The 25,687-nt window shown below is 37.3% G+C and overlaps 2 protein-coding genes across 6 annotated transcripts in view; one reads left to right on the top strand and one right to left on the bottom strand.

Annotated features, from left to right (window-relative positions):
• LOC125153568 (zinc finger protein 383) overlaps positions 1-4,684 on the bottom strand; it is a 23,407-nt gene extending 18,723 nt beyond the window's left edge. For 2 of the 5 annotated variants that reach the window (XM_047836886.1, XM_047836887.1), the window contains exons 1-2: positions 4,550-4,621; positions 3,666-3,733 (exon numbers count right to left, since the gene is read on the bottom strand). The gene's annotated coding sequence lies outside the window, so the exon portion shown is untranslated. Of the gene's footprint in view, positions 1-3,665; positions 3,734-4,507 lie in introns of all 5 variants that reach the window. The other 3 variants (XM_047836891.1, XM_047836889.1, XM_047836890.1) reach the window with 3 other exon arrangements.
• LOC125152566 (uncharacterized) lies at positions 4,305-18,366 on the top strand. Its single transcript, XM_047834646.1, has 2 exons — positions 4,305-4,775; positions 17,383-18,366. The coding sequence occupies exons 1-2, from the start codon at positions 4,305-4,307 to the stop codon at positions 17,704-17,706; spliced, it is 795 nt and encodes a 264-aa protein (XP_047690602.1). The 3' UTR covers positions 17,707-18,366.
• The last annotated feature ends 7,321 nt before the right edge of the window (positions 18,367-25,687 follow it).

Raw genomic sequence — 25,687 nt, forward strand, 5'->3', positions numbered from 1 at the left:
TGTGAGATGGAGCCCCATATCGCACTCCACGCTGGGCATGGAGCCTGCTTAAGATTCTCTCTCTTTCTCCCTTTGCCCCTCCCACCTTCCAAAAAACGAAATAGGAAAAACTGTACTGAAACCAGGAAGGACCCATCACACCTGTGGCCTCACACAATAACCCTGGATAGAGGGTACTTCACAGTTAGTCGGCACAAGTGGGCACGCACAAATCCAAGTAGAAATAAGGTATGATAAAATAATAAGCTGAATGTCCCAAATGAGAGCTCACTGCAAACTCAATTCTTATTATCACCTATGAAATAAACATTTTATTAACAAAATTAAACCCCAAATAATTAAATAGTGATATTAATTAGGAAGATTTAGTTCTTTTTAAGAATACCTAGCCTAGCCCAGTACATCTTCATGACAGGACAATGAGCTGTGATGACATTGCAGACCATGCAAAACTTTAAACACACATCACATCCAATAGAAATCTGTATTAAAAGCAGAAATTTACATGTCTGATGAAGTATAAAAAGGGACTCAGCACGATGATCACCAGGCTCAGGTTCTAATCATCTTCTATTGTGCAACTAAGTTCCAGGTATGAACCAAGAATTAAGTGAGAACTCAGCCTTTCTCCCATCTGACTTGGTAATCTGTGTCTTATTTCTTTTTTTTTTTTCTTTACATTTTTCTAGAGGTTTATCAGTTTTATTAATTCCAAAAACAAAATTTTGGGCTTTATTAATTTTCTCTATTGTGCATTCATTTTGTATTTCAATATACATAAATTTTTATTTGAGCTCTAATTCTTATTATTTCCCATTTTTTGCTTTCTTTGGGTTTTAGTATACTTTTTTCTTAACATCTTGAGTTAGATCACTAATTTTTCAATGTTCTTTACTAGCAGATCTATATATTTTCCTCAGGTTCAGCTTTAGCAACACCACACATTGTGATATATTTTCATTGTCATACAGTTAACAATATTTTTTTAATTTCCATTGCAATTTCTTCTTTGGGTCACTTGTTATTTATAAATACATTGCTTAAATCCCAAATATTGCAGATATTTCTAGGCATCTTTTTGTTATTGACATCTAGCCGAATTCCACTGTGATCAGAAAACATACAGTATGGGGGCACCTCGGTGGCTCAGTTGGTTAAGCGTCTGACTCTTGATTTCAGCTCAGGTCATGATTTCATGGTTTGTGGGACTGAGCCCCGTGTTGGGCTATAGGCTGACAGAACAGAGGCTGCTTGAGATTTTGTTTCCCTCTCTGTCTCTGCCCTTCCCCCACTCACTCTCTCTGCCTCAAAAAAAAAAGTAAATAAACTTTTAAAAAAATTTTAAAAAGAAAACATACAGTATTATTTCAGTCCTTTAACATTTATTGAGATTCCCTTTATGGTCCAGCATATGATCGGTTTAGATAAATATCTCATGCATCTGAAAATAATGTATACTGCAGTTGTAAGGTACATTGTTCCACATATGTCAAGTAGGTCATTTGTCAATTACGCTGTTCCAATATTATACAACTTTACTGGTTTTATATTGATTGTTCTGTCAGTGAGAAGTGCTGTGAAAAGTGAGAAAAGTGCTAAATATCCCCTACTATGATTGTGATTTGTCCAACTACATCTTTTAGTTCTGTCAAATATATTTGAAACATTTTACAATGGTATGTACATTTAGGAGTGTAATATCTTACTGGTTGACTGACCTTTTTATTATAAACGATTTTTCTTTCTAAGAAAGCTTCTGTTCTAAAGTCGGTTCTCATACAATGAAGTGAGAGTGTAAATTGATAAAAATCTTTTAGGAAAACTATCAGTGTATTTTAAAGCTGAATATATGCATAACCTACAACACAAATATTGCACTCTTATGGATATACCCAACAGAGTGCATTCACATGTGTACCAAAAGACATGTACAAGAATATTCAGAGTAGCCTTGTTCATAATAGGCCCAATCTGAAATCTTGAAAATAACTTAAATGCCAATCAATAATGGAATGGATAAATTGTGTTCTATTCATACAATGTAATTTTAAACAGCAATAATAATGAATGACCCACAACTACATGAAGCAACATGGATGAATCTTGCATATTCATACTACATAATATTATTACATATTACATTCATATTACATGTGAAATAAAATGTTAAACAAAAAAAAACAAGCACAAATTGTGTGGTACTATTTATATAAAATTCCAGAACAGGGAAAATTAATCTATGGCTGTAGAAGATAGAATAATGGTTATATTTGGGAGAGGTGAGTAGTGAATGGGTGGGACAAGAATCAGGCTTCTAGAATGCTGGTAACGTTCTATTTCCTAATCTGATTTGGGATCTGGTTAAATGAATATGCTTACTTAAAAAAATTCATCAAAAAAAAACAACAACAACAACAACAACAACAAAATTCATCAAGTCATATATTCTTTGATTTCTCTACTTTTGTAATGCATTTTATACCTTAAAAACAATATGATATACCTTCGTATCTGCAGAGAAAAAAAATTAAAATGCCAAAGTATTAGAGAGAAAACAGATGACCATGTTTATAAACTGCTGGTAGGAATTTAACTGGTACAACCATATTGAAAACCAGCTCAGTATTATCTAGTAAATTTGAAGATATACACATATCCTTTGGCTTAGCAATTCCATTTGTATGTTTATACCCTAGGAAAGCATGCATATGTGCACCAGAGTACTTATAAAAATATGTGTAGAGCAGCCCTTTCAAATAAACCCCAAACAGGAAACAACCAATATCTAAACATATAGCTGTGGTATAACAATAAGGGTAAGTCTAAGAAATACAATATTGTGAGGAAAAACAAGACTCAAAACAACACTACCGAGCAGAATTAATTTCTATAAAGTTAAAAAGGAAAACCTAGACTATATTGCTTAAGGATGTATAGATATGAGGTAAACTTTTTTTTGTTTTTAAACATCAACAAGAAAATACATTATTACCAAAGTCAGAGTTACTTAAAGAGGTGAAAAGAAGTTTATTCTTGGGGCAGGACTAATAGAGGCTACTGGAGGGCTGACACAGGTTCCTGTTATATTAGAGGTGCCCTTTATAATTACTTCTTAAAATGTCTATATTTTAAGCACTTTTGTGTATCTAATATTTAGGAATTTTTAACAAAGGAAAAATTAACTATATAACAGCTATAAATTTTTCCTGAAAACATAAGATATGAAATGATGAATGCTATGAGATTCTAATCTTGAAAATAATGTATACTGTATGTACATAAGGAAATGTATTAGGAGGAAATTGATGAAAATATTGACAGCAGTTATATCTGGGTAGTAGGAGCTTACTTTTGCTCTCTGTAACTTTCCATTTTCCAAATTCTTTTATCATGGGGTGTGTGTGTGTGTGTGTGTGTGTGTGTGTGTGTGTGTGTGTGTGTTTAAAAGAAGCAAAAGCTTAATACATAGGAGAAATGGAGCTATTTTCTAAATTAATATGTGAACACTATGTAGACGGAAATGATGGAGAATACTGGGATTGTGTGCCCACCCTACAGCATCTCATCATTTTCTTTAATGAGAATTTGTAGGAACCAGGTCACTTGATGAGTCTATGTTAAACAAGGCCAACCAGAAGAAAAGCAAAAAGTAAACCTCATCGCACCTTTTATTTGGCTTGGTCAACAGCCATTCCTCCTTCTTCCTCTGGGGACCTATCTGAGAAGAGCAGAGCTGAGGAAGTAGAAAGGAATCATGAGATGCCAGGCCTTCCTTGTGGCCCAAACGACCAGAGCAGTAGTAGCTCTGGACTCACACCTACCACTCATGGAGAGAGATCAGAGTCTATGCTGTTGGGAGTATTCCAGTCTGAGCATGTCAGAAGGGGAGAAGCCTCTGCTGTCCAAGACCAAAATCTTGTCTTGACCTCACACAACCACTGGGACAACGCACACTGCCACCCTGGCAACAATGACAGGCACCCTCCAACTGCACACACGGTGCCACAAAAAATTACATGCTCATACTTACACATCCTCACATAGTCACAAATATGCAGTAGGCTTAGTTTTGTTAACGCTCATAAACCACAACCACACATACACATACACCCCTCAGGCAACTGTCATAGTCGCATAATCACAAGTTCTGTACACTCCCCACCTCCTACACACAATGTCACACAAAACGAACGGACACTATCACAGACCCACCATGGGGACAGCCACACCGACAGAGCAGCACAGTCAGAACCACACATTTACAACTGACATCTCTAGTTACACCTGCAAACAGAGGTCCGCGCATGGTCAGTCGCAATGACACACCCACCACAGAGACAATCACACCCCTACACAGAACGCCGCACAGTCACATAAGGTCACAGTCGTACACATGGAATCCTGTTCCTCTTGCCCCTTCCCCCAGTCCCACCAAGTCACACCTGCCGAGACTACGGACCCGCCCAGACCGCACCTTCAGGTTGCCCCGGTCAACCTACGGACGCACCTGCGCAGCCTGGTGGAGCCCCCCAAAACTTAGGCCGCTCACCTTGCAGTTACCCTTCCCGGGAGGCCGACGGTCGGGCAAGCGAGTGAAGGAGCGGCCCTGCTCCTGCGAGGCCTCTGGGAAATGTAGTCCGGAAGGAGTCGGCTCAGACAAGATGGCGCCTGTGTTTCGATTTCCTGCAGCCGCAAAAACCTGGGTGAAGCCAATATCCTTGCTCCCGTCTCCATATCGCATCAAGGGACCGTCCAGATCCACGCTCAGTCTCCAGGTTAGGCTCCCACAGGACACAGCCCACATATCCTGGAGATAAGCTTCCTCCATGGAGCTTGCCAGTCCCTGGGAGCCACATATTTCCTAAAAATAGAAAAAGGTTGTTGGGTTCCCACGGAAGTTGATTAGAGCCGAAAGAACTTCTGGGAAATGTAGTCTAGAGGTGGAAAGGGTGAGACTGCCTCCCATGTAGAGTGTCTTACAGGACTGAACTTCACCACAGTGAAGAGAGGAGCCTCACCCAAGACTTTTTTGGGACTTGTATATGTTAACCTTAAAAACAAAACTGTCAGGGGTGCCTGCGTGGCTCAGTGGGTTAAGCCTCCAACTCTGGATTTCAGCTCAGGTCATGATCTCTTGTTGGTGAGGTAGAGCCCAAGTGGGGGTCCAGGCTGATAGCAGGGAGCCAGCTTGGGATTCTCTCTTTCCCTCTCTCTCTGTCCCTCTCCCACCTACTTATTCCTAATAGAAAAAAGAAAAAAAAGAGGATGGCTATTAAAATGTAAAAATAGCTAAAAACAAATCAAATCAAAAAAAGACACTAAAGTTTTGGCTGAGCCTGATATGAGTGGAAGAGGATGAAGGAAATAAAGTAAACTAAGTAGGACTTGGTGGAACAGAGTTTTCATGAGAATTCTGTAGGACCGGAGAGTATGGGTGCAGCTATTACAGAGATGAGGGTAGAAAAGAACTATGAGGAAGAAAGTAAAGTGTGAAATAAAATGGCTTGTTATGAAAATTGTATGCTTCAGATCATGACAAGCCTGAGATTCAAATCCTAGTCCTGAAAATTACCATCTATGACCTTGAACTAATGATTTGTGCTGTGTGCACAACATATTCTACATCATCAAAAATCTTGAACACAGTATTTTTTTTTCAGGAGTGTCATATGGATTAAGCAAACGTGTAAAGCTTACACAAAATAAGTTCTTAAAGGCTATTACATTAAACACTCCCCAACTCATTATTTGAGGCCAGTATTAAACATAGAGTTACTGTGACCCAGTAATTCCAGTCCTATACATAGATCCAAGAAAATTGGAAATGTACATTCATGCAAAAACCTATACACAATTGTTCATTGCAGCATTATTCACAATAGCCAGAAGTGGAAACAACCCAAATGCCTGTAAACAGATGAATGGATAAAGAAAGTGTGTTATATCCTTACAACAGAGTATTATTTGGCAATAAAAAAACATGCCACAACACAGATGGCCCTTGAAAAAATTATTCCAGGTGAAGAAGCCAGTCACAGAAGACCACATTTCATTTATAAAAAATGCCTAGAATATGCAAATCTGTAGATACAAAGAGTAAATTCAAGTTACTTAGGGTTGGCAGGGTTAAGAGGAATTGGGAGTGATTGCTGATAGGTGTAGGGTTTCTTTTTGGGGTGATAAAATGTTCTTGGATTAGATGATGAAGATAGTCATACAAACTCTATGGATGTGCTAAAAGTGACTAACTTGTACAACTTAAGAGTTAATTTTATGGTTTGTTAATTATATTTATTTATGTGCATACTTTTAAAAAGTTTGTCTTTAGTAATCTCTATATCCAATGTGGGGCTCAAACTCATGACCCCGAGATCAAGAGTTGTATGCTCTTTTGACTGAGCCAGCGAGACTCCCCTATGTGCATTTTTTTTTAATCAACTTTACCGAGTTACAATTTAGGTGCAATAACATGCACTCATTGTAAGTGAACAATTTGATGAATTTGAACAAATGTAGACATCGTATATCTGAATTTGTGTAACCATTGACGGGTTTATGCACTTTTGAGTTGTTTCCATATCGGCTAATATAAATAAATCTGTTATGAAGTATTTGTGTACAAATCTTTTTGTAAACATATGTTTTCATTTATATTGGGAAATATATAGGAGTGGAATTGGTGGATTATATGATTAGTGTATGTTTAATTTTAAAAGAAACTGCCAGGTTGTTTTACAAAGTTGTACCATTTTACATTCTCACCAGAAGTATATGAAAAGTTCCAGTTGTTTCACATCTCACATCCCTTCTATATTTGCTATTGTCAGTCTTTTCAATTGTAGTCTAATTTAATTTGAGAGGGTTCAAATTGTGGCATCAAATTGTGGTTTGATTTGCATTTTCTGATGACTATGGATTTCAGCATATTCATACACTTATTAATGGTTCTTTTCTTTTGTGACATCTTAAATTTTTTTCCATTTAAAAATTGGTTGTGTTTTTATTATTGAGTTGTAGTAGTTTTTACATACTTTGATAAGGAGAGTGTTATGCTAAGTGAAATAAGCCATACAGAGAAAGACAGATACCATATGGTTTCACCCGTATGTGGATCCTGAGAAACTTAACAGGAACCCATGGGGGAGGGTAAGGAAAAAAAAAAAAAAAGAGGTTAGAGTGGGAGAGAGCCAAAGCATAAGAGACTGTTAAAAACTGAGAACAAACTGAGGGTTGATGGGGGGTGGGAGGGAGGAGAGGGGGTGAGTGATGGGTATCGAGGAGGGCACCTTTTGGGATGAGCACTGGGTGTTGTATGGAAACCAATTTGACAATAAATTTCATATATTAAAAAAAACAAAGTCTTTTGTCAGACATACATATTGTAAATATTTCTCCCTGCCTAAGGCTTGCCTTTCTCAATTTCTTAATAGTGTCTTTCAAAAAGTAATTTTACTTTTGATAGAATCTAATTTATCACCTCTTTTCTTTAATGCTTTATGCTCTTTGTGTTCTTTCTAAGAAAACGTTGCCTATCCCAGTGTTATTCTCCTGTGTTTGTTCGAAAGGTTTTATAGTTTTATTTTTTATCTTTAGATCTATGGTCCACTTGAAGTTCATTATTGTGTATGGCGTGAGGTAATAATAAAAAATACTTTTCCATATGGAAATCCAGTTGTTCTAAACTATTTGCTGACAGTTTGTTGAATTACCTTAATGTCTATGGTAAGCAAGATATTAGGCTCCCCAAAATGTCCACATTTGAATTCCTGGAACCCGTTGTTACATGGCAGTGGGGATGAAAAGTTGATATTTAGCTGACTTTAAAATAGAGAGTTGTCCTGAATTATATGGTTGGGCCGAATGTAATCCCAGGGATTAAATGGGGAAGAGGAAGGCATAAGTGTCAGTGTCAGACTGGTGTGAGGGAAGACTCAGTCATTACTGGATTTGAAGATGAAAGGAGGCCATGAGCTGAGGAATGCAGAGTTTCTCAAAGCTGGAAAAGGAAGGAAACTGATTCTCTTCTAGAGCATCCAGAAAAGAATGCAGCCATGTCAACCGTTGACTTTAAGCAGTGAAAGTCATTTCAGACTTTTGACCTAAAGAAGTATGAGATAACTATGTGTTGTCTTGAGCCACTAGGTTTATGGTAAATTGTTACAACAATAGGAAACTAATACATCAACTTTGTAAAAAAAAAAAAAATCAATTAACTATGTATGTGTAGGTCTAATTCTGGAATCATCTCTATGTTTATTCTTAGCAAATATTAATGTAAATAATTTTTATTGAGATATAACAGCATGAAATTCATTTTAAATTTAACAGTTCAGCAGTAGATTTTATTATATGCACAAGGTTGGGCCATCATCACTATTATCTAACTCCAGAATATTCTCATCATCGAAAAAAGAGACCATGTACTTGTAGCACTCACTCTCCATTCCCACCTTCCTCCATCACTAGTTTCCAAAAATATACTTTCTGTTTGAATGGTGTTGCCTATTCTGGATATTTCATATAAATACAATTATACATTTTGAAGCCATTTGTGTCTGGCTTATTTACTGATGCATACTGTTTTCAAGATTAATCTAGGATGTATCAGTACTTCATTCCTTTTTATTACTGAATCATATTCTATTGCACAAACATATACATTTTGTTTATCCATTCATCAGTTGATAAACTTCTGAGCTGTTTCTAGTTTTGGGAAATTATAAATAATGCTGCAATGAATATTCATGTACAAGTTTTTGTGTGAATATATGTTTTCAGTTCTCTCGTGTATATACCTAGGAGTGGAATTGCTAAGTCATACGGTAATTCTATGTTTAACTTTTTTTAATCACACTTTTTTTTTTTTTTAAATTTTTTTTTTCAACGTTTATTTACTTTTGGGACAGAGAGAGACAGAGCATGAACGGGGGAGGGGCAGAGAGAGAGGGAGACAGAATCGGAAACAGGCTCCAGGCTCTGAGCCATCAGCCCAGAGCCTGACGCGGGGCTCGAACTCACGGACCGCGCGAGATCATGACCTGGCTGAAGTCGGACGCTCAACCGACTGCGCCACCCAGGCGCCCCTAATCACACTTTTTAAATGTTTATTTAGTTTTGAGAGACAGAGAGAGACAGAGCATGAACGGGGGAGGGGCACAAAGAGAGGGAGACACAGAATCTGAAGCAGGCTCCAGGCTCCAAGCTGTCAGCACAGAGCCCCACTTGGGGCTCGGCTCGAGCTCATAGACCAAAAGATCATGACCTGAGCCCAAGTCTGACGCTTAACCGAGCCACCCAGGTGCCCCTATGTTTAACTTTTTGAAGAATGGCTAAACAGTGCACACTGGCTGCACTGTTTCACAATCCCACAGACAATTGTTTGAGGGTTACATTTTTCCACATGTTAAAAACACTTGCATTTTTCCATTTGTTAAAATTATAGCCATTCTAGTGAGTGTGAAGTGACATATCATTGTGGTTTTAATATGTATTTCCCTGATCACTAATGATGTTGAATGTCAGTTTCATAGAAATGTCAATTCAGATCCTTTCCCATTTAAAAATTGAGTTGTCTATTATGGAGTTGTAAGAGTATATTTTGGATAGAAGTTCCTTAATAGATATATGATTTGCAAATATTTTCTTTCATTTGATGGGATGTCTTTTCACTTCTTAGATGGTGTCCTTTTTTTTTTTTAATTTTTAATGTTTATTTTTGAGAGAGAGACAGAGCATGAGTGGGGAGAGGGGCAGAGAGAGAGGGAGACACAGAATCCAAAGCAGACTCCAGGCTCTGAGCTGTCAGCACAGAGCCTGATGTGGGGCTCAAACCCACAAACCATAAGATCATGACCTGAGTCAAAGTCGGACACTCAACTGACTGAACCACCCAGGCACCCCTACATGGTGTCCTTTGAAGCACAAAATACTTAATTATCTTGAAATGAAAATTATCTAATTTTTTTGTTGGTCATGCTTTTGATGTTATATCTAAGAATCCTTTGGCAATCTGAGACCATGATGATTTGCCCCTGTGTTTCCTTCAGAGAGTTTTATAAAAGTTTTAGCTCTTGAATTTATCAGTTTGATCCATTTGGGGTTAATTTTTGTATATGATGAGAGATAAGGGTCCCACTTTATTCTTTGCAGGCAACTATGCTGTTGTTACAGCACATTTTAAAAGCCTGCTCAAATTTTCTCAGTTGAATCATCAAAATTGATTGACCATATAGATGTGTGGGTTTATTTCTGGACTCTCGATTCTATTCCATTGATCTACATTCCCATCCTTGTACCAATATAATAGTGTGTAATTGTCCTTACAGTAACTTTAAATAGAGAAGTAAAGGGGCGCCTGGGTGGCTCAGTCAGTTGAGCATCTGACTCTTGATTTCAGCTCAGGTCATGATCTCAAGGTTGTGGGATCAAGCTCTGTGTCAGGCTCTGTGCTGAGCATGGAGCCTGCTTAAGAGTCTCTCTTTTCCTCCCTCTGCCCCTCTTCCCTGCTCACACTCTCTCTTGCCCTAAACAAAACTTAAATAAAATAGAGACGTAGGAGTTCTCTTACTTTGTTTTTCTTTTTCAAGAATGTTTTGGTTCTTCTGGGTGTCTTGCATTTGCATATGAATTTTAGAATCAGCTTGTCGGTTTTTACAAATAAGTCAACTGAGATTCTATAGAATTGTTTCAAATCTGTGGATCAACTTGGGAAGTACTACCATCTTAACAATATTAAATTTTCCTAGGGGCACCTGGTTGGCTTAGTTGGTAGAGCATGTGACTCTTGATCTCGGGGTTGTAAGTTTGAGCTCCACACCAGGTGTGGAGATTACTTAAAAAAAAAATGAAGGAGGGGCACCTGGATGGCTCAGTCAGTCAAGCTTCTGATTCTTGATCTCAGTACAGGTCTTGATCTCAGGGTCATGAGTTCAAGCCCTGCATTGGGCTCCACTCTGGGCGTGAAGCCTACTTAAAAGAAAAAAATATATTAAGTCTTCCTATCTATAATCTTGGGATGTCTTTCCATTTATTAAAGTCTTTTAAAATTTATTTCACCAAATGTTCTATAGTTTTCTAAGTTTTACCCTTCTTTTGTTAAATTTATTCCTAAGTATATTATTTTGCTGCTATTGTAAATGGAATTTTTTAGTTTTTAATTTCATTTTCAGATGTACATTGCAAGTGTATATGAATACAACAGATTTTTTTCTACAATAGAACAAGTCAATATTTGTATATATTGTGAAATGAACACAATAAGTCCAGTTAACATCTATCACTAAACATAGTTACAACTTTTTTCTTGTGATAAGAATTTTTAGATATATCGTCTTAGCAACTTTCAAATATACAATACAGTAGTATTAACTATTGCCATCATGCTGTATATCATATCCATAGAACTTATTTATAACTAGACTTTTGACCAACTTCATCCATTTTACCCACCCCACACACTCCTCACTTCTGAAAACCACCAATCGGTTCTCTGTGAATTTGGGTTTTATTTTGTTTTGTTTTAGATTCTACATATAAGTGAGATCATACAGTATTTTTCTTTCTCTGTCTGACTTATCTCACTTACATAATGCCCTCAGGGTCTATCCATGCAGTTACAAATGGCAAGATTTCCTTCCTTTTGTGGTTGAATAATATTCCACTTCCCAAATATACCACATTTTCATACATCTTTTTGACTTAGTGTTTTCTTTTCCTTTGGGTAAATACCCAGAAGTGGAATTGATATATCATATGGTAGTTCTACTTTTAATTATTTGAGAAAAATTCCATACTTTTTTCCATAGTGGTTGCACCAGTTTACATTCCCACCAACAGTGCATAAAATTTCTCCTTTCTCCACTTCCTTGCCAAACACATATTTCTTGTCTTTTTGATAATGCCATTCTAACAGGTATGAGGTGATATCTCATTGTGGTTTTCATTTGCATTTCCTTGATATGGTGAGTACATCTTTATGTAATTATTGATCATATGTATGTCTTCTTTGGAAAAATATCTACTTGGGTCCTCTGCCTATTTTTTAACTGAATTTTTTTTTGTTTGCTTAGGTATAGAGTTGCATGGCTTCTTTATATATTTTAGATATTAATCCCTTATCAAATATAAGGTTGTAAAAATTTTCTTTCATTCATTCAGTTGCCTTTTCATTTTGTTGATGGTCTCCTTTGCTGTGCAGAAGCTTTTTTCATTTGATGTAGTCCTACTTGTTTCTGCCTTTGGTGTCAAATACAAACAATCATCATCAAGACCAATGTCAAGGAGCTAACAGCTCTGTTTATTTCTAGGAGTTTTATAGTTTTAGGTTTTTTTTTAACCTTTCCAAATCAGAATATTTGATATAGTCATAGTAACATCATCATCATCATCATCATCATCATCATCATCATCATTATTCCTTATACCTATAGTATTTTATAGTTTTCAAAGCAAGTTGAAAATATTCTCATACATTAATGTTCCATTTATTTAAAAGTCGGAGTTTTGACAGCACTTAGTTTCACGTTTTACATTCAAGTTGTTAATCCATTTTGAGTTAATTTTTAGGTATGTAGTAAGAGAGTGGTCCAGTTTAATTCTTTTGCATGTGGGTGTCCAATTTGCCAACATCAAAAATTACCATATGATCTAGCAATTCGAATCTTAGAAAGCCTATTCTTTTATGTATATACCTAAGAGATATTTGTACACCCAAGTTCATAGCAGCATTATTCATAGTAGCCAAAAGATAGAAGCAACCCAAGTGTCCATTAATGGATGAATGTGGTTACACAAAGTTTACATAGAATGGAATATTATTCAGCCTTAAAAAGGAAGAAAATTCTGTAATATCCCTCAACATGGATGTACCTCAAGGACATTATGATCAGTGAATGAGCTGGTCACAAAAAGACAAATATATATGATCTCACTTACATGAGGCACTAAAAGTAGTCAAATCCATAGAGACAGAAAGTAGATAGTGGATGCCAGGAGACGGATGGGTAGCAGGAGGAATAAAGAGTTGTTGTTTAATGAGCGTAGACATTAAACATGCAAGACAAAAAGAGTTCTGGAGAACTCTTAGTTGTACAACAATGTGGATGTATTTAACACTACTGAACTGTACACTTAAAGATAGTTAAGATGATAAATATTATGTATACTTCATAACAATTTTAAAAACCCTGAACATGAATATAGCATTTTATAGCAGTTTTATTCATAATAACCAAAATCTGGAAACAATCCAGATATCCTCCAGTGATAAATGGTTACAATGTGGTATATCCATACCATGGAATACTACTCACCAATAAAAAGAAATGAACTATTGATTCACACAATAACCCATCTGAATACATAGAGAATTGTACTGAGTGAAAAAAAAAACAGTAAAAGATTATCTACTATGTAATTCCATTTTATATAACATTCTTCAAATGACAAAATGTAGAAATAGAGAACAGAGTAGTGGTTACCAGGGATTAAGAAGGGGGTGAAGTTGGGAGGAAAATAAGTGTGACTAGGAAAACATAAAGGATCCTTATGGTAATGGGCATATTCTGTATCATGACTGTATACTTAGAACTTGTGATATTATACCATGGTTTTGCAAGATGTTACTATTGAGAGAAACTGCATTAAACATACACAAGATCTCTGTATTACTCTTACAACTGTGTGTGAATCTCTAATTATCTCAAAACACAAAGCTGAACCAAATAAGTTGGGGAGAATTTTTAAAAAAAAGAAATTAAAGTCTTTCCATTTGTTCAAGTCAACTTTTTTTCTTACAAGAGTGTTTTAAGGCCTATCTCCTACAGAAGGTACATTTCTTAAGTTTGTATCTAGATATTTTATATTTTGTGCTTTTTTTTAATGGCTTATTTTATTTTTTATTTTTTAATTTTTTTCCAATATATGAAATTTATTGTCAAATTAGTTTCCATACAACACCCAGTGCTCATCCCAAAAGGTGCCCTCCTCAATACCCATCACCCACCCTCCCCTCTCTCCCACCCCCCATCAACCCTCAGTTTGTTCTCAGTTTTTAAGAGTCTCTTATGCTTTGGCTCTCTCCCACTCTAACCTCTTTTTTTTTTTCTTCCCCTCCCCCATGGGTTTCTGTTAAGTTTCTCAGGATCCACATAAGAGTGAAAACATATGGTATCTGTCTTTTTCTGTATGGCTTATTTCACTTAGCATAACACTCTCCAGTTCCATCCACGTTGCTACAAAGGGCCATATTTCATTCTTTCTCATTGCCACGTAGTACTCCATTGTGTATATAAACCACAATTTCTTTATCCATTCATCAGTTGATGGACATTTAGGCTCTTTCCATAATTTGGCTATTGTTGAAAGTGCTGCTATAAACATTGGGGTACAAGTGCCCCTATTCATCAGTACTCCTGTATCCCTTGGGTAAATTCCTAGCATATTTTGTGCTTTTGTAAGTGGTTTCTTTTCTATAATATTTCTTAACTGGTTGTTTTTTATATATAAGAAGACTATTGGGTTCTGTGTACTGTATCTTGCTATGTTACTACATTTTCTTATTTTAGGATTTTCCCATTGATATTCTTAAATTTCTTACTGTCTGCCAGTAGAGAAAGTTTTAACTTTTTAAAAAAGTTAGTTAGTTAGTTAGTTAGTTTGTCTGTTTATTTATTTATTTAAAGTAATCTCTACACTCAATGTGGGGCTCCAACTCACAACCCTGAGATCAAGAACTGCATGATCTTCTGACTGAGCCAGCCAGGCACCCCTCCATTTTTGCTGGGGAATTTTATAACTCAGATTGTTTTCTGTTTCAATTGCATTGGCTAATCCCTTTAAAACAATGTTAGGGGTGCCTGGGTGGCTCAGTCGGTTAAGCGTCCAACTTCAGCTTGGGTCATGATCTCACAGTTTGTGAGTTCAAGCCCTGCGTTGGGCTCTGCTGACAGCTCAGAGCCTGAAGCCTGCCTCAGATTCTGTGTTTCCATCCCTCTCCCCCTCCCCTGCTCATGCTCTCTCAAAAATAAACATTAAAAAAAAATTTGTTTTTAATAAAATAATGCTAAAGTAGTGTGGTAATAATAGGCATCCTTGCCTTGTTTCTGACTTAGCAGAAATGCTTCCTTAAATTATTAAGTAAGGTAAGACGTTGACTTTTGGGCTGAGATTGAGAATATACGTTTGGTAAGTATTAATAAAGCATAAAATCCTACCCTTCTTTTCCTTTTCTTTTTTTTTTTTTTTTTTTTTAAATTTTTTTTTTTTTCAACGTTTATTTATTTTTGGGACAGAGAGAGATAGAGCATGAACGGGGGAGGGGCAGAGAGAGAGGGAGACACAGAATCGGAAACAGGCTCCAGGCTCTGAGCCATCAGCTCAGAGCCTGACGCGGGGCTCGAACTCACGGACCGCGAGATCGTGACCTGGCTGAAGTCGGACGCTTAACCGACTGCGCCACCCAGGCGCCCCCCTTTTCTTTTTTTTAAAACTAGATTTTGAAGGGGCACCTGGGTGGTTCAGTCAGTTAAGTGTCCAACTCTTGATTTTGGCTCAGGTCATCATATCAGGGTTTGTGCATTGAGACCCCCACATTGGGCTGTGTGCTGACAGTGCAGAACCCGCTTGGGATTCCCTCTTTCTCTCTCTCTGCCCCTCCCCTGCCTGTGTGCTCTCTCTCTCAAAAATAAATTAAAAAAAAAACATTTTAAAAAAAGGAAATAGGTTTTGAAGTTTTTCAAATGCCTTGTTAAGATATATGGACAATTTTCTCCTTAGGTCTATTAATACGATAAATTATATGAAAGTTTCTTTCCAGATGTTGTCATTCTTTCATTTTTAAAATAAACCTCACTTGGGCATTCATTGCATTTAAACAAAATTCCATTTAACTCTCCTTGCCACTATTTGATTTAAAGATTTTTCATTAATATTCATTACTATGATTAGCCTATATAAATTTTTATGCAATTATAAACAAGATTTGAAAGTACTTTGAAACAGGAAACACATGTGAGAGTTCTATTTCTTTCTCCTTACTTTTTGATAGTGGGACATTTGGCTTTTAATCTTTTAGTAGAATCTGTGCAAAACCTTGTGTGTGTATGTGTATTTATCAAAGATAAATCTGACAATTTTCTCTATTCTACGTATAGTGGTCTATTTGGACTTTCTATCTTGGCTGGGATCAACTTTGGTAAATTACATATTCCTACAAAATTACCCATTTCAACTAAATTTTTCACATTTATTTACACAAAAGTGTATGAAGTAGTCTCTTAGGACTAAAACGATTTCTCTCTTCCAATGATTATTCCTTCCTTGTTTTTCTCAGTTTGTGTACTTGTCTTTCTCCCCTTTTTCTAGATTTGGTTAATCTGTGGTTCTTCTTTTTTTTTAACACTCCCCACTAGTCCCTGCCCTTTGGGTTGCTAAAAAAGAAACAACTGGTTCAAAATGGAATCACTTGTGCTAAGTCCACTGAGACTTAATTCCTAACCTAATTGCAGTTACAGTCTCCCTCAGGAATGTAGTCTTAACTGGTTTTCTGGTCAGCACCAATGAGGTCATCTGCCACATAAACCAAAGGAAGATGAGATAATCCTTTCTTTATCCTTTCCCCTTTCACAGAAATACTTTCTGTTTTGCATAGCTCCTTTGAGCTCCTATTTATTAGATGGGATGCTGCCCAACTCATGAATGATTCCGTGAAAATTAGTAATGGGAAACCTAACCAAAAGGAGTTCAGGAGTTTTGGGCAGGAGTGCTATTGCCCTACCATTGCTAGTCAACTGCAGACCCAACAAGAAGAGACAAACTTGACCTTGCAAGTGGAAACTACTATTCCAGGTAAGGAACACACTTTTCCTTATGTCCATGGCAACAGCTTAGCCACTGAAAAGCCACCATACTTTGAACTCCCTCTTTAAAAAAAAATTTTTTTTCAACGTTTTTTATTTTTGGGACAGAGAGAGACAGAGCATGAACGGGGGAGGGGCAGAGAGAGAGGGAGACACAGAATCGGAAACAGGCTCCAGGCTCTGAGCCGTCAGCCCAGAGCCCAACGCGGGGCTCGAACTCCCGGACCGCGAGATCGTGACCTGGCTGAAGTCGGACGCTTAACCGACTGCGCCACCCAGGCGCCCCTGAACTCCCTCTTTAATCCAAGGGACTTTTCCTTTGTCACAGTCTTCCCAATTTACCCTTTCTCCTTAAAAAAAAGCTCACCACCTATATCCTCTGTTCCCTGGACTTGCTTAAGGTTTTTGTCTCAGCTTGTGATTATCTTTTATTCCTAAATAAGCCCATCTTTGGTGGTAAAATAACTGTTCAATAAAGCCAATCAAATCTTAAAATTTACTCAGTTGAATTTTGTTTTTTTAACAGGGTCTGAGAAGCCCAGTGTTTATCACCCACTTGGCTAAGCACACATCTCAAGGCACCAAAAAAAATGCCTACCAAAGGAGTCAGCCTATGAATACCCCTAGTAAGGACAAGTCCCAAGCCCGGATTCGTGGACTACAAAGTCCCTTCCACCAGATTCCAGGTGTTTTCATCTCCAGACCACAGTTTTCAGATAGCTCTGCAACTTCCCACATAAAGTTCTTTCAGGAACTTGGAGTTCTTTCCTGCTTCCTGGTGCAGCCCACACTCAGGCCGGTGGGCCGCGCCTGGGGGGCCGTCGCTGGGATTCTAGACCGGGATTCCTGAAGCGTGGGGATGGGGATTCAGCGGGGATCCCAGCCCGGCGCCATTTTCTTCGCGCAGTCTGGCTCCAGTCTACATTTTCCAGAGGTCCTGCGGGCCCTACTGCACTTTCCGTGACATCTCTGGGTCTCTTCCCACGGTGGCCGGACTTTAACCCCTCGCCGAGAGCCGCAGGAAACTGCGGTAGCCTTGGCTCAGCTTGGCTTGTTTGGAGCTAACCCTGGAGTGGCTTGAGGTGAGGCAGGCAGCCTGTGCCTGGGTGGAAGCAAAGCTGATCCACAGCTTCCGGCGGCGAAGAATGCAGCGGGCTGAGGGATAGCAGTTGCGGATGGGGGTGGTGTCAGTGACTGTGTGACGGTGTGCGGTGCCTGTGACGCTGGGTTTGACAATCACGATGTCCCCGTGATGGGTGTATGATTGTGACGCGTTGTGTGGCTGTGTGTGTGTGTGTGTGTGTGTGTGTGTGTGTGCGCGCGCGCGCGCGCGTAGGTGCGGGGAGCCCGTGACTCAGCAGGTGTAACTGTGTATCCCTGGTTTGGTTCGTGTCTGAGAAACCGCATGTACGAGCGTATGATGCCTATGACCGTGCAGGTGTCGTGTGTGTGAGGTGAGTGTGCGATTGTTACCGTGTGACTGTGGCATTGCGTGTATGGTTATGGATTACCTTTGGCTGCCCTTGTGACTCCAGTGCTCTGTCCCCGGATTCTAGCCGCTCCTTCCCTGAGACAGCTTCATGGGACCTCCCACCTCTCTTGATGGGAGGAATGGGGCTGAGACAGGGCTTGGGCACGGTTTTTCTTGGAAAATTTTTAACAGACCCTCTTAGCGGCAGCCAGTTCTGGCTTGAGATCGGGCAGCCTTGTCTCGGGCTACATCTACTTGATTCTGTAGATCAGGAGGAGTAAAAATACGAAGTAGATTGTGATGGCGCTTGCAAATAAGAGGATGATCAGTGTATTGAAGTGAACTAGAGCAGTAATTATTAAGCTTAGAGTAGTTTACAGGGGATGAAAATTCCCTTCAATTCAAACTATAACCACAAATTTTGCAGCTACTTGATTCTGTGCTTCCCCCCCACCCCTCTACTTTCCTGAGAATCACAAGGAGGGAGGTGACCCCCGTGCCAAAATAATAATTAAAAAAAATTTTTAATGTTTATTTTTGACAGAGACAGAATATGAGTGGGGGAGGGGCAGAGAGAGAGATGGAAACACAGAATCCCAAGACTGGACCCCCATGCCAAAATAATAATAATAATAATAATAATAATAGTAATTTTTAAAATATTTATTTATTTTTGAGAGAGAGAGAGACAGAGACAGCGTGAGTGGGGGAGCGGCAGAGAAAGATGGAGACAGAATCCCAAGCAGGCTCCAGGCTCTAAGCTGTCAGCACAGAGCCTCATGCGGGGCTAGAACCCATGAACCGCCAGATCTGCCAGACCCCACCAACGGTGAGACCATGACCTGACCCGAAGTCCGTACTCAACCTACCTAGCCACCCAGGCGCCCATGTATAATAATAAAAATTTTAAAGTAAAAGACCAGATCTAAAATCAAAGTGTTGGAATAACTTTTAACATGATAATATCCAAACAGTGGAGATGTGGTTACATGAATCCAGGCTATATCCATGTAATATAATTTTTTACAACTAATACATAGTTTTCAGAGTTTGTGTAATTTTTTTAATGTTCTAAAACATGTCATGTTATTTGCTTCAGTCAAATTGATTTTCTTAATGGCCCATATTCCTGTCCCTGGCACGTGTTTATAGCCTATTCATAATTTTCTTACCATTTAGGATGCATCTACCCTGTCTCTGGTGGTTTTTTCCCCCACAACATAAAAATGACTTTGTAGTCTGTTTTCTGATGAAAGTATTACAGACTTAATGAAAAAAATCAGAAACTTGAGATTATAAAGAATCAGAGTTAAAGTACCTATAATTACACATCATCAGAAGTAATCATTATTTTCAAGAATGTATTTCCAAATTTTTACTTGCATGGCCTTATAATTTAATAGGGTGAGATTACAATACACTTATCTTCTGTTACTTGCTTTCCCCTCTCAATAATACAGAAGAGAGACCTTATCCTCTTTGTGAATAAGCACTATCATAATTAATAATTGTGTTGAATTGTTATCTTAATGTACCATAATTTATTTGACTAGTTGCCTAATTGAAGTCTGTGTTTCCAGTAAATTTTTCCCTGTCAAACATTCTTATAAATATAATTTTGTGTTCATTCATAATTATTTCTTTAGGATTGTTACTTAGAATTTGGAATTTTGCAACAGGTAAAACCCTGTTCTAGTACTTGGGGAGGGGCATGGTTTTTATAATACACTGTAAGTTAAGTTATTGTTTGCGGACCTTTCTTTTTGTTTAGGATAGGCATTTATAGCTATAACTTTTTTCCTGGGCACTGTTTTTGCTTTTTCCTATAGGCTCTTGCATGTTGAGTTTTTGCTTTCATTCATCTCAAAATATTTTCTAACTTTACATATAATTTCATCTTTGACCCATTGATTGAAAATGAGTTGTTTGGGCGCCTGGGTGGCTCAGTCAATAGGGCATCTGACTTCGGCTCAGGTCATGATCTCATAGTTTATGGATTCAAGCCCTGTGTTGGGCTCTGTGCTGACAGAGCCTGCTTTGGATTCTATGTCTCCCTCTCTCTCTTTGCCCCTCCCCACTCAGGCTCTGTATCTCTCTCCTTCAGATATAAATAAACATTAAAAACATTTTTAAAAAGAATGAATTGTTTAATTTCTACATATTATTAATTTCCAGGTGTATTAGAGTCATTGATTTATAGTTTCATTCCATTGTGGCTGGAGAACATATATGATTTCATTTCTTTTTAATTTATTGAGATTTCTTTTATGACCTAGCATGTGCTAGAGACTGTCCTATGTGTACTTGCAGAGAATGTATATTCTGCTGTTGTTGTATGAACATGGTGGTATAGATGTATTTAGGTCTAATTAGTTTATGTGTTGTTCTAGTCTTCCGTTTCCTTGTTTCACTGCATTGTTGTTCTATCCACTATTAAATGTGGGGTATTGAATCCTCCAATGATTTTTGTTGAACTATCCATTTCTCCCTTCAAATATGTCAATGTTTGCCTCATGTATGTTTGGGTCTGTTGCTAGGTTCATGTATAATTTTTATATCCTCCTGAGGGACTGACTTTGTCACTATAAAATTTCCTTTCCTCTAGTTACTTTGTTTTAAAGCTTATTTTGTCTGATATTTGTATAAGAACACCAGTTTTCTTATAGTTTCTCTTTGTTTGGTATATCTTTTTACATCCTAACACTTGCAATCTGTTTGTAGCTTTGAATCTAAACTGTCTCCTGCAGACACCTTGGAGTTGGATCTGTTTGTGTTTTTTTTTTTTAATCAAGTCTGACAGTCTCAGCCTTTCAATTGCATTGTTGAATCAATTCACACTTAATGTAATTATTGATATTGATGGCAGGCATAAATCCAACCATTCTGTCCATATTCTCAACAACATTTGTTGTTCTCTGTTTTGTTTGTTTTTTGTTTTTTTATCCTAATGAGTGTGAAGAGGTATCACATTGTAGTTTTGCCTTGCATTTCCCTAATGATTGAACATCTTTTCATGTGCTTATTGGCTGTTTGTACATCGTTGGAGAAATGTTTATTCAATTGTTTTGCTCAGTTTTGAATCAGGTTGTTTGTATTTTTGTTGTTGAGTTTTAGGAGTTCTCTATATATCCTGGATCTTAATCTCTTATATGTGATTTGAAAGTATATGCTTCCATTTTGTGGGTTGCCTTTTTATTCTGTTGAGAGTATCTTTTGATGCACAGAAATTTTCAAGTTTTATGAAATACAATTTGTCAACATTTTCCTTTTGTTGCCTCTGTCTTTCATGTCATATCCAAGAAATCATTGCCAACTCTGATATTGTGAAGCTTTTGTACCATGTTTTCTTCCAAGACTTTCACTGATTTAGGTCTTTTATGTATGTATGGGTGGATGGATGGATTTATCTTACAGTTTTTATTTAAATCCCAGATAGTTAACATACAGTGTAATACTAATTTCAGGTATACAATACAGTGATTCAGCACTCCCATACATTACCTGGTAGTCATCACAAGTACACTCCTTAATCCTCATCACCTATTTAACCCATCCCCCACGCACCTCTTCTCTGTTAACCATCAGTTTGTTCTCTATGGTTGAGAGTCTGTTTCTGGGTTTGTCTCTCTATCTTTTTCCCCTTTGCTTGTTTGTTTTGATTCTTAAATTCCACATATGAGTAAAACCATATGATACTTGTCTTTCTCTGACTGACTTATTTCGCTTAGCATTATACTCTCTAGCTCTATCCATGTTGTTGCACATGGCAAGATTTCATTCTTTTTATGGCTGAGTAATATTCCGTTGTATATATACATCACATCTTTATCCATTCATTAGTTGATGGACACTTGAGTTGTTTCCATAATTTGGCTATTGTAGATAATGCTGCTATAGACATCAGGGTGCATATATCCTTTCAAATTAGTGTTTTTGTAGTCTTTGGGTATATACCTAGTTGTGCGATTGCTGGATCATAGGGTTGTTTTATTTTTAACTTTTTGAGGAACCTCCATACTATTTTCCAGAGTGGCTGCACCAGTTTTCATTCCCAACAGTGCAGGAGGGTTCCTTTTTCTCCATATCCTTGCCAACACCTGTTGTTTCTTGTGTTGTTGATGTTAGCCATTCTGACAAGTGTGAGGTGATACTTCATTGTAGTTTGGATTGCATCTCCCTGATGATAAGTGATGATGAGCATATTTTCATATGTCTGTTGGCCATCTGTACATCTTCTTTGGGAAAATGTCTGTTCATGTCTTCTACCCATTTTTAATTAGATTTAATTAGATTAGTGGAGATTAGATTAGCTGAGTTTTATAAGTTCTTTATATATTTTGGATACTAACCCTTTATCATATATGTAATTTGCAAAAATCTTCTCCCATTCTGTAGGCTGCCTTTTAATTTGTTGATTGTTTCCTTAACAATCTGCTGTGCAGCATCTTTTTATTTTGATGTAGTCCTAACTTGCTTTTGTTTCCCTTGCCTCAGGAGATGTACTGTGGCCGATGTCAAAGAAATTACTGCCTGTGTTCTTTTCTAGGATTTTTGAAAAAATTTTTAATGTTTATTTATTTATTTTGAGAGAGAGAGAGAGAGAGAGAGAGAGAGCGAGCAGGGGAGGGGCAGAGAAAAAGGAGGAAAGAGAATTCCAAGCAGGAATTCCACGCTGTCAGTGCAGAGCCGGACGTGGGGCTCGAACTCATGAACCATGAGATAATGACCTGAGCTAAAACCAAGAGTCAGACACTTAATCTGCTGAGCCTCCCAGGTGCCCCTTCTTCCTAGGATTTTTTTATGATTTCAGGTCTCACATTTAGATCTTTAATCCATTTTGAATTTATTTTTCTGTATGGTGTAAGAAAGTGGTCTAGTTTCATTCTGTTACATGTAGCTGTCCAGTTTTCCCAACACTATTTGTTGAAGAGATATCCCTTTTCCTATTGGGTATTCTTCCTGCTTTGTTGAAGATTAATTGTTAGGTCTTATGTTTAGTTCTTTGATCTATTTTGGATTAATTTTTGATGTTAATATTTTAATGGTGTTGGGTGAGGGCACAACTTTGTTCTTTTGTATATGGATATACACTTTTCCCAGTATCGTTGTGGAAAAGGTTTATTTGAGTACTATTAACATCCTTAATATGTTAAGTCTCCCAGGGTGCCTGGGTGGCTCTGTCAGTTAAGTGGCTGACTCTTGGTATTGGCTCAGGTCATGATCTCACGGTTTATGAGTTGGAGGCCTCATCAGGCTCTACACTGACAGCATGGAGACTGCTTGGGATTCTCTCTCCCTTTCTCTGTCCCTTTACCCACTTCTCTCTTTCTCAAAAATAAATAAATAAACCTTTAAAAAATGTTAAGTCTCTTACATGGATGGAACTAGAGGGTATTATGCTAAGCGAAATTAGAGAAAGACAAATATCAAATGACTTCACTCATATGAGGACTTTAAGACACAGAACAGATGAACACAAGGGAAGGGAAGCAAAAATAAGATAAAAACAGGGAAGGGGACAAACATAAGAGAGTCTTAAATATGAAGAACAAACAGAGGGTTATTGGAGGGGTTGTGGGAGGGGGGAAGGGCTAAATGGGTAAAGGGCATTAAAGAATCTATCCCTGAAATCATTATTGCACTATATGCTAACTAACTTGGATGTAAATTAAAAAAAAATAAGTTAAAAAAAAGACCTCCCTCCCAAAAAGAAAAAAAAATGTTAAGCCTCCCAATCCATGGACATAGGCTGTTTCAATTATTTATGCCTTCTTTAATTTCTTTCAGCAATATTTTTTAGTTGCTTTCTACAAGTCTTTTCCTTCTTGGTTAATTCCTAAGTATTTTATTCTTTTTGATGCTATTGTAAATGGAATTGTTTTTGTAATTTTCTTCTCAGATTCTTCATTGTTTTGTGTATAGAAATGCAACTGATTTTTGTGTGTTGACTTTGTATCCTGCAATTTTGCTAAATTCATTTATGCTAATAGGGTTTTTTTTTATGGAGTCTTTAGATTTTCTACATATAAGATCATATGGTCTGCAAACAGAGATAATTTTACTTGTTCCTTTGCAATTTGGATGTACTTTTTATTTCTTTTTCTTGCCTAGTCCTCTAGTTAGAACGTTCAGTACTATGTTAAATAGCAGTGGTAAGAGTGGACGTCCTTGGGGTGCCTGGGTGGCTCAGTCAGTTGAGCATTTGACTCTTGATTTCTGCTCAGGTCATGATCCCAGGGTCGAGGGATGGAGCCCCACATTGGGCTCCACACTGAGCACGGAGACTACTTAAGATATTCTCTCTTTCTCCCCCTGTCCCTCTCTCCAGCTTGCATGCTCTCTTGCTCTCTCTCTTTCTCTCTCTAAAAAAAAAAAGAAAGAAAGAAAAGAAAAGAAAAGAAAAGAAAAGAAAAGAAAAAAAAAGATAAAAGAAAACAGGGCATGCTTGCCTTGATCCTGATCTTAGAGCACAAGTTTTCAGCCTTTCACCATTTTGTATGGTATTCATTATGAGCTTTTCATGTATAGCTTTTGTTAATGTTGAGACAGTTTCTTTTTATTCCTATTATATTAAGTGTTTTGTCATGACAGGGTATTAAATTTTGTCAATTGCTTTTTCTGCATCAATTAAGATGATCCTGTGTTTTTTCCCCTTTATATTGTTGATGTAGTATATCACATTGATTCATTTTCTTATGTCACACCATCCTTGCATTTGAATTTTGTGTTATTTCTTGAGAAATAAATCCCACTTGGTCATGGTGTGTAATCCTTTTAATATGCTGCTGAATTATGTTTACTGGTATTTTGTTGAGGCTTTTTCCTAAATGTTCATAATGGATATTGGTCTGTACTTTTCCCTCTTGTAGTGTCTTTTTCTCGCTTTTGTATTGGAATTATGCTGGCTTCATAGAATAAGTTAGGAAGTAGTCCCTCCTCTTAATTTTTTGGAAAAGTTTGAAAATGATTGGCATTATTTCTTAAATGTTTGGTAGAATTTACTAGTGAAGCCATCTGTTCCATGTCTTTTATTTGTTGGAATATTTTTGATTAATTATTCCATAGCCTTACTAATTATGTCTATTTCCTTGTGATTTAGTCTTGGTAAGTTTTGTGGTTTTAGGAATTTGCCCATTTCATCTAGGTTATCCAATTTGTTGGCATATAATTGTTCTTAGTACACTTATAATCTCTTTTTCCCCCCTGTAGAATTGGTGGTAAATGTCCCCACTTTCATTTATGATTTTAGCAATTTGAGTCTTCTTTTTTTCGTAGTCTATGTAACTAAAAGTTTGTCAATTTTGTTGGTCATTTTGAAGAACCAACTTTTGGTTTCACTGTTTTTCTCTATTCTCTATTT

Source organism: Prionailurus viverrinus, chromosome E2 (assembly GCF_022837055.1).
Source record: "Prionailurus viverrinus isolate Anna chromosome E2, UM_Priviv_1.0, whole genome shotgun sequence".
NCBI lineage: Eukaryota > Metazoa > Chordata > Mammalia > Carnivora > Felidae > Prionailurus > Prionailurus viverrinus.